General features: G+C 63.3%; 1 protein-coding gene across 1 annotated transcript; it reads right to left on the bottom strand.

The window, feature by feature from the left end:
* Nucleotides 1-1,196: 1,196 nt before the first annotated feature.
* Nucleotides 1,197-9,302, bottom strand: TTLL1 (TTL family tubulin polyglutamylase complex subunit L1; the record flags this gene model as incomplete). Its single annotated transcript, XM_084254627.1, has 9 exons — nt 1,197-1,615; nt 2,726-2,889; nt 2,975-3,061; nt 4,304-4,447; nt 6,189-6,297; nt 6,816-6,950; nt 7,737-7,917; nt 8,526-8,734; nt 9,190-9,302. 9 exons carry the CDS (start codon nt 9,300-9,302, stop codon nt 1,486-1,488), a joined length of 1,272 nt encoding a protein of 423 aa, XP_084110753.1. The 3' UTR covers nt 1,197-1,485.
* Between the last annotated feature and the right edge of the window lie 388 nt (nt 9,303-9,690).

Here is a 9,690-nt window from a genome sequence, read left to right as displayed (position 1 = left end):
TTAATTCAGCAGGCCCTTGGGGTTGTGCAGGAAATTTAATCTGTACAAGTTGCATAACTACACACCGACCCAGCGGCACCCTCGCAGTCAGGGAGCCTCACGGCCCTTTGCGCTGAAGCCCGAGGCCAGTTTCCACTCTTCGCTCTCACCACTCAGCGCCTGCAGCACCGGGAGGGCGCGTCAACCCGTCACCCAAGAACCAACCAGCCTCTGCCACCCGGGGGAAGAGCTCAACCTTTCGTAAAAGCGTCTCAAAGCTAACCGGTAAACATCCTCCCGTGCCCATGTGCGCCCCCAAGACTGCCAGGAGCCCCCGCTGGATGAGCAGGGTGGGGCCTGGAGGGAGGACAGGCCCAGGAAGCAGAGGGCGCTTGGTAAAGGGCGACTGAGAGGGCTGGAGGGCGAGGGTGTGCCGGGGGCGGGTCTGAGGTGGGGGCTTGCGCCGACTGGGTGCTCTCAGGAAGGGGGTGCGAGTCTATGATGAGCTGAAACGTTTGGCCCTCAGGTCTTTCCTCCTAATGGGAACTGGGGGCGGGGGGGGGGGTGTGAACGCGTAAGAAGAGACACTTGGGTCTTCACCTCCATCCCTGATTTCCTCAAATGACCTCGTCATCTTGGGCCAGCTTTGTCCCCAGGTCCCGAGCCTGCTCCGGAGCACCAAGCTAGGGGGCGCCTTGCGTCATCGGAGGAGCCCCTTCGACCGCATGCGCCCAGGACCGGCTGGGGGAGGGGGCTGGTCGCCAGGGGAACCCAAGTGATCAGAGGGTTGAATTTCAGCCCCCCAACCCAGGAAGGAGAGGGGGGCTGGAGGTTGCGCCGGTCACCCGTCGGTTAACCGATCACGTCCGAGGCGGACGGGAATCCCTAAATTATTTTAAACGATGACCAAAAAACCACAGAAATATCCCCAAACTGCAATTCCAAGAGCTTTCGGGTGGCTGCGCATGTGGAGGTGCAGGGGTGCACCTGGAGAGGGAAGCCCGCGCCCTGGCCCCAGGCCCCCTCGCCACGCAGCAGCAACAGCTCAGCTTTGCTGGGCTCCCAGGCACCCTAGCACATCCACGGAGCCTCAGAAGGGGTTGGGGAGCGGGTGGGGGGACCCTTGTGTGCTTCCACACAGAGCAGGCAGGTCCGAATGGCACTTGGAGGGGGCCTCGTGGGGTGCAGCCCCTGCCCGGGAGCCCAAGGCTACCTCCAGGCGGGCGGCACGGGCTGAGGAGGAGGCAGCAGCATCCGGAGAAGCGAGTTCTGGCGTGAGACGCGCCCCACGTGTCTGACGGAAGCCCTGAGAGTGGAGGCGAAAGGGGCGTCTCTCCCCAGTGACAGACCCCGTGACCTCCCAAAGAAAAGCCTTTATTTATGTACAGGGCTCAGGACAGAAGAAAAAAAAAAAACTCTAGAAAAAGGAGGTTCCAAAACAGGCCTTCAGCAGGCCGGGCAGCGGGCAGCGCGCAGGGTCCCGGCTGGCGTCCGCGCTCCCAGCCGTCACTTCCAGGTGGTGAGGATGGCTCTCCCCGACTCCCTCGATCGGAACCCTCTGGACCCCGGCGGCTGGCCCGGACGGCCCCTCAGCTCCCGGTCGGCCCCGTCGCCCTGCGCCAGCTCCTCGTCGTACCTGGAAGCAGAGGCGTCGCCAGGACACGGGGGCAGTGATGCGGGTTGCCGGCCCCCGCCGGGGCGCTCGTAGGCGGCCTTCAGCATCAGGAAGGACGGGACCCGGTATGGCTTTGGGGGACCTCTCCGCTGTCTTTCAGGGTCCTGCGCAGGTGGGGACGTGCTGCCTGGGCCGCGTGGCAGGGCTGGACTCCACACACCCCTCAGGTAGGCCGCGTCCCTCCCGCACGACCCCACCGCCCGTCTGAGGACGCGGGCAGAGGTGTCCCTGAGGCCACCCGGGGCAGCGCAGAGCCAGGACTCAAGAACACTCGGGACTCGGGATCCCAGTGGGAACGGCCCAGCCTGCAGATGGGACAAGGCGACACCTCTGGGCTCGCCGACCCTGCCCGACCCGGGAGCGGGGGCGCGGCCTCATCACCGCTGACATCAAGGGCAAAAGGCAGCAGATGCTCCACTGGGCTGCACTGGCTGCCCTCTGCGGCCTTCCAGAACAGCGCGTTTCTGCCCTAAGTGTGTATGTTCCAGGAACCCGAACCTGCGGGCTGAGCGGTGTGGGCCGGGACTCGGGAGGCTGAGTGCCCTCTGCTGGGGGTGGAGGGCCTCCTGCACCCTGGCTCCCTCAGGGGAGAGGGCCGCGTTGGGCAGAGGACACCGGGGACACAGGAGGCGGGCGGTGGGGGGATCTCCCAGGAAGCCCCCAGGGACACTCTGTCGCCTGTTCTGATGTGTCACCTCCCAGGGCCGGAGTGACCTGCAGGTCAGGCCCCTGGCTGACCCCGGCGCCTCACTCACGGGGGTGCTGCGCAAATGGAGGGGAGAAACCCACCTTTCTGAGCGCTGTGCACCCCGCCTCCTGCCGTGGGAGGCCTGCGCTGCGGCTGAACTCGGGCTCCTGACCGGCAGGTCGGCCACCCGGAGCCGCCTGCATCAGGCAGCTCAGCCAGCCCCAGCTGCGTCGGGTCCCGCCGTGATGAGGAAGGCCCCGCGGCGCCCGCGGCAGGTGGGGGGCGTCACTGACGCACGCTTAGCCCAAGACTAGACAGGCTGGGGCCGCGCCCCGCTGTCCAGCCCAGCGTCACGCTAACAAGCCCGCTCCCGCGCCACTCACAGGATCTCGTAGTTGCCGAGGACTTCCCTCGGGGGCGCCTTGTTCCACCTGCAGTCCGGGACCTCGCCGTTGGGGACGGCGATGTTGAGGGTGTCGTTGATGAGGTTGTACTTGAGGATGCGGTCGTTGGCGGTGCTGGAGGTGAGGGACGGGGACGCGTTCACCTGCAGCGGGGGGAGCACAGCTGCTCTCACACCGGCCCGCGGCGGGGGCGGGGGTCCGGGTGGGGGTGGGGGGGGCGGCAGTCACCTCGATCAGCCAGGGCTTCAGCTTGTCGTCCACGATGATGTCGTAGCCGTAGCACTCGAAGCAGTGCTTGTCGTTGTTCATCACGGGCTGCGGGGAGAGCGCGGTTGTGGCCGGAGCCAAGGACCCGCCACCGCGCAGGACGCAGACGCCGCGGCCCTCCCTGCCCGGCAGTTCCCACCCCCACCCGGGCCCGGCCTGGCCCAGGGACGGAGGCTGCTCCTGGGCCGCGAGGCACCCAGGGGGCAGTGACAGCTCTCGGGACTCGGCTGTCGCAGGCTTGACGAGCAGCACCGACATCCCGTGCTGGAGACCACCTCGGAGTGGACGGCAGCCGTCCCCGGCCTGTCGCCTGGGGGAGGCCAGCGCCACCTCGTCACCAGCACCCACGTCCACCAGCTGCCAGTCCCGCCGCGGGGCCCGGGGGTGTGGGTGCCGGCTACCAAGCCCTGTTCTGGGACGAGTCAATCCGTTCACTTAAAGCTGCTGGGTTTCCTCTCATTTCCACCTCCGTGCCAGACTGTCCTCCTGGCAGCCCCGCCAGCCACCTGCCCGCCATCCAGGCTCCCGGGTCCAGCCCAAGCTGCTGGGACTAAGACCTGGGGGGTAGATTTTTACCCGTGTACCCCACACCAGCAAAGCACACGGGTAGCACAGTAGGGTCCTCTTCTGCACTAGTGGACACGTGGACTCTGCTCACCGTGCTGGATCTAGGAGGGGGAGCTCCTCTGGGGAGCCGGCCTCGCTTGGCCTTGTCATCTCCGAGGGAGGAACACCTGGCGGGTAGACCCCTGCACCCTGTTAGAGGACTTGTATTTCCACTGAAAGTCAGGGTCCCAGCCAGGGCAGCGCGCATACCCCGCTGTCCAGCAAGCCTCTGCAGGCTCCAGCCCCCGAGCAGCGTGGCCCCCCGAGCTCTGGTCCTCTGCATCTGCCCCCTGCTCCAGGTCTGGGAAACCTCTGGTGTCCTGTGCTAGGCCCACCACTCCTATGACTGCACCCCATTTCCACAGACCTCCTATGACGGGCATGTCCACCCAACAGCCCTGTGACGGGTGTCCAGGTCAGCTCCTAACCAGATAATCCCTATCCACCCAGTGGCACAGAGAGTGGACGACGGCGGCACCAAGGCCTGGGCTCAGGGCTGCCACCCGGAGCGCGTGGGGGCCGCTGGCCACTCTCCCTTCCAGGAATCGCCTGCGCCCCCGGCGGGTGTGTAGCTGAGACGGTGAAGACAGGTATTTGTAGCACAAGAACACGCCCCACTGCTGCACAGCGGCGGCTGGTGTTGGATTGTGCTGGGCCCCGGCCCGCCCGCTGCACCGGACTCACCGCCACGGCCTTCAGCGACTGCACGATGATCCAGTGGATCTCGTCGAACAGCTTGCTGGTCACCTCCTTGCCGCGGGTGCTCTCCAGGTAGAGCCGCAGGTTGCTGACCGTCCACTTGCCCCCGTGGATGTGGTTGTAGTCCTCCTGGGGAGGGCGCGGAGGCCTCAGGCCATGCACGAGGGGCCCACACACGCCCGCTCTTCCTGCAGCCTTTCCTGGGGCTCCCCAGGCACGAACCCCTGCCCCATGGGGAGCCAGGCCTCCTGTCCACCCACATTTCACAAATACCCAACCCCAGTCTGTGCAGCTCCCACAGCAAACTTTCTGCCTCTGCTGCCACGGTGCCCACGAAACAGCCGGCGGTGAAGGGGGAGAGAAAGCAGAGGCAGGCATGACACTTGACCCAGCAACCCCTGCCTTCTGCTCTCTTCCCGTGGAGTCTTTCCTATTGATGCAAACAGTGGCTGGTGGCCTCCACGGGAACCCTCTGACCTCAGTCTGCCATCCCCAGGTGGGTGCAGCTGGGCACGGCCCCCGGGTGCCAAGCGGGCTGGAGGGTGGTCTCCCCACCTGCCCCATGCAGACATCACCCAGGTGTTCCTCGGCCTTGCAGGGTCTGAGGCCATGGCTCGGCCTCCAAAGGGAAGTGAGTCTCATGCCCGGTCATCTGAGGGGTCACGTCCCAGTTCTCACTAACCACCTCTGGCCATGTCCTTTCTGCGCTGCCCCTGAACGCCGCCCCTGCGATGCCCTCAGCAGGTGAGCGGGGGCGGCCTCACGTGGCGACGGTGGCAGCTCTCAGCCATCTTAGTGTCATCACACAAACAGCGAAGTAAATCCCGGGTGCCATTCGCAGACCAGGCGTGGGTGACTTGCCCCCGTCAGCGTGGGAGTGAGTGACGTGGGCCACCTGCAGGAGGATGGCCCTCGCTCTTCAGCAGGTCGCCCAGAAGAGCCTGTTCCATACCAACACTTCCCTCTTTGGATTCAAACAACAGTAAAGCCAGGGTATTCAACGCCTCCACTCAAACAAGACTCAAACGCAAGAGCCTCCAATTTAAAAATATGAGACCTTGAGAATTTTTTGTTAGAACTAGCTCGAGCCTGTCCCCAGGCCCGCACAACACTGACAGCGTCCTGTGTCCTGGCCAGACGCTTCTCACTCCACGTCCTCACTCCGGGGCTCCAACTGCCCTGACCGCCTTCCAGTTCCTACAACGCTTCTTCCTACCACAGGGCCTTGGCACCTGCTGCGCCTCAGCTAGAACACTTCTCCCACCTCCACCAGGGTAGCCCCCGCTCACTTCAGGTCTCAGTTCAGGCACTTCTGCCTGGAAGCCCTCTCTGACCACCTGGACGAGGGGACTTGGCCTTCCTATGCTCTTCTAGACCTGTGTTCCTCATCCTGAGAGCGCACACCTCAGGCTGTGACTGCACACTCGTCACCGTGGTTATCTGATGAAAGTCTTCCCGCTACGGGCGAAGCCCCATGGGAGGAGAGAGCAAGGTTGTTCTGCCCATCGCTGGAGCCCCAGCACGCAGCAGGGACCCACCAGGACAGGCGCTCAGTGAGCGTTTGCTGAGTGAATGAGCATCTGAGCGTGAGTCTTCGCATATTAGCCTCCAGCAAGCCGAGAGGGGAAATTAGCTCTTTCACAGATGCAGAAGATGACGCTCTGAGGGGCAAACGGACACCCAAAGCCACACAGGCGGGGCCTGATGCTGGTTCTTCCCGTGTCCGGGTGCCCCACCTTCGGGCTGGGTCAGCTGAGGGGCCAGGCCAGGCACCCAGGGCCCCTGAACGCCCCCTCCACCCACCCCACCGCCAAGAGAGAAAAGCAGGTTAAGACCCGCCAATGTCCCTGGACCCGGGGGCGGCACATACCCCGTGTTTCTGAATGGCCACGTTGGTGAGGTGGACGAACATGTTGTCCAGCTCGCTGGTGCTGGGGGTGTACTTGACCGTGCAGAAGCGGCAGAACCCGAGCTTGTACCTAAGCGGAATTCAGGCCGCTCAGCGCTCGGAGACGGCGCGTCACGAAACCAGACACTCGGTTCCCTTAAAAGAGCTGCTATTTCTGTTTTACATTTCTAGGAGGATCGCTTTTTAGGGTTCATTTTTCCCGACAGCCTCCCTGAGACGTGATTCACGCGCCCAGCAGCCTGGCTACTCAGTGTACAAGGCAGAGCTGGCCGTGTCTGCCACCCTGGTGCCGGCACCTCATCGCCCCACCCAGAGCCCTCAGGCCCTTCGCCAGCCCTGCCGAGCCCCCGTCCTGGGCCAGCAGCAATCTCCTGTCTGCGGACAGCTGTCCACTCGGGGCACACCACACAGAGGGGATCAGACAAGAGGAGGCCTCAGTGTCTGGCAGGTGGGTCAGGTTAAAAGGCTGCTGTTTAGCTTGTGGGGTCTCACCAGCGCATCTGGGCTAACCACGCTGCTGGGCCCCAGCGAGCACTGGTCAGGGCCTCGGGGCGCAGTCTAAGAAGGCAAGCGAATCTCGGGGCTCACATATAGCAGCGCAGCGGGCGGTAAGTGGACACCAGCACGTACAGGCGCAGGTCAAACTTCCTCCCGCCGATGAGCAGCGGGTTGTTGATGTAGAGGGAGATCACATAGGCCTCCTTCGTGGACTGAGACACGAACCTAAACGCAGCAGAGCGGGTGGCACCAGGGCCGGGACCAGGGAGCATCCAGTCGTCGGTCTAAACGCCCAGCTGGTCAGTGAGGGGGCGGCTGACCCGACCCTGGGCTCCCAGCAGGGCAGTGCTCCCCACCCCGGCCTGCCCAGCTGAAGCTGGCAACGGGAATCAGATCTGAAGGTAGGGCGCACGGAGAGGGTGTCCCCGCTGCCTGAGGGGTGAGCCCAGTCCACAGCGCCACAGTGACTCCTGCAGCCTCAGGCACCCCGAGCAGTGAAGGTTCTGCAGAGACACAGTGAGGCCCTGCAGGCCCCAGGAGATGACCTGGCCGGCCACCTTGTGCCGCCACCCCCGCTGAGCACCATGCTGACGAGCGCTCAGGGCAGATGGACTCTGTCCATCCCCACTGTACCCTGCGGGCTGGTGCCAGGTATACCCCCGGGTTACCCAGGGGAGGAATCCAAGGGTCCACACAAAAAACTGACCCAGATTCCTATCAGGGATTCACACCCAGATACTGGGTCCGGGGGTTCAGCTCCAGCTTCGCGGCCTCAGAATCATCACGGCTCAGTGGTCTCCGATGTTCAGAAGACACGGCAGCCGGCAAAGCAGGGCTCTGGGGCCTGATGCTGGCTGGGGACTAGCTGACCTTGGGTGGGGTGGCACTACCTGTAATGACGCTATGGGGGGCACGGAGCCTGGCCGACACCCCAGAACCAGCAACACCCCCTCACCCCCGCCAAGTCTGAGGCCCACAGGACACGTGCGGCAGGTGCCGTCCCCCACTTACGAAGATGTCTTGCTGTCCCGGGACCACTTTTTGATCTGCGAGAGCTTGTTGATGAGAAAGATGCCCTTGCCCTGGGCTTTGCCGCAGGGCTTCATGATCCAGGTGCTGGAGGGGCTCTTCCTGAACTCCTCCACGAACAGGTTGTAGTCAGCCGGCAGCATGTAGGTGACCGGGACAAAGTCTGGGGGGCGAGGAAGGGGGATGGTGGGCGCCAGCCCGGCGGTGGCCGCGAACAGGACACGCGTGGCCCTCTGGGGGGTCTGCTCACGGCCCGGCCCGGCCCAGCCCCTCCGCCACAGGGGCCTCCGCTGCCCATGGCGTGGTGAGGTCACCGTTACTGCCTGTGCCAGCACTGCACACGCGGTGCCCCACAGCAACTTCTAGGGTGACATTACCGCCCCCATTTTTTAGGAGAGAATCAAGAGGTCAGTTATGCACTTTTGCCCAGAGATGTAAAGGGTAAAGGGAGTCTGGAATGCCCCACGGCCCAGATGTTCGCACCAGGCAGGACGGGGGCACACGAGACAGGGTCTGACACCGTCGCGGCCCCTTGTACCGGGCACCCCCACTCCGGGCACTGAGGACCCTCCTCTCACCACACACAGTGTACCCCAAGGCACCCACTGGAACTCAGGTTCCAAACTCGAGGGCCCCCCTATATTCTGCAGACAGTGGTAAGGGGAATGCCGCCCACACCTTGCAAAACACACCCGCCCATCCAAGCCCTTGAGCCGCTGACAGAAAAAGCACAAAGATTCATCTAGAACAGGCGGTTGGGGAGGCACAAACCCAGGTAGAGGTATTTCCCGTTTTCATCCTTCTCCGCCAGGGGACTCCCTTCCTTCTCCAGCTCCTTCCTGTATCTCTTAATATTCTTCACCATCAGGTCCTTCCGGGTCAGCTCGTAGTGATTCGGGAAGTGGTTGACGATCTGATCATCTGAGAGGCGGTAGCCCGTCTCCACGCTGAAAACATTCCGGATGGTCTGCACGCTCATCCTGAAGAGGGGCGCACATGAGAAAGCCTGGAGTGTGTCCTCGTGGGCCTGGGGTCTCCTGGCCAGGAGGCACTTCCTCGGGGCACTGCCCTGTCCCCCTGCCCTGCGCCTGAGCCGGGAGGTGTCCGGGCCCTGAGCCGGGGCTGTTAGCGACAGGAGCTGTTCCGATCCTGCCCTGAACGCTTCCCTCCCCGGTGCGGAGCAGACGCCCAGGAAAGCTGACTCCCGAGCACACTGGCCCTGAAGTGGGGCCTGACACAGGCATAGTCGGGAAGGATCCCTCTAAGGCCAGACCCTCTGGGGGGCCCTTGCAGGGCCCTGAGTCACTCCAGAGAGAGCTCTGACAGGCCAGCTGCCCGGGGCTGCCCTGACTGAGCTGGAGGGGAAACAGGCCCTCCCAACAGGGGTGCAGGCGGCTGCCCCGAGTGCTGGGCACAGCTCTTCAGAAATACTCACCAGTAAAAATTCCAATCCTCGTTTTCTGTCACCTGGACCCATCCTCTCTTCTCAAAGTTGTTTATCAGCACCGACTTCTCAATGTCGGTGACCCACTTCACTTTTCCTGCCATAATCCTGTAAGAGAGCCAGTTCTTGGAGCCCGGAACCTTCGACGACCAGCTTTCCCTCACACAAAGGAATCTTTTACATGCCACGAGTTTCATGGCCCCCAGCCCAAGCCCCCAGCAGCCTCAGCAGAGTCCAGGCTGTCTGCCCCACGTCGTGTGGCAATGTCTGGGGGGCGTTTGTCACAACTGGGAGTGAGGCCTCCTGGGATACAGTGGGTTGAGGCCATGGATGCTGCTCAATATCCCACAACACACAGGGTGGTCCCAGCACACAGGGTGGCCCCACAAGTTACCAAAACCGAAACAGCAACACCACCAAGATCCAGAAGTCTCGCCAAGTGAGTGATAAAGGCAGCAATTAAATAATCACTACAAATATTCCATCCCAACT

This window comes from Talpa europaea (assembly GCF_964194135.1).
Source record: "Talpa europaea genome assembly, chromosome: 15".
Lineage (NCBI taxonomy): Eukaryota > Metazoa > Chordata > Mammalia > Eulipotyphla > Talpidae > Talpa > Talpa europaea.
The sequence above is the reverse complement of the archived record's forward strand: the minus strand, read 5'-3'. Positions and strand labels throughout refer to the sequence as shown.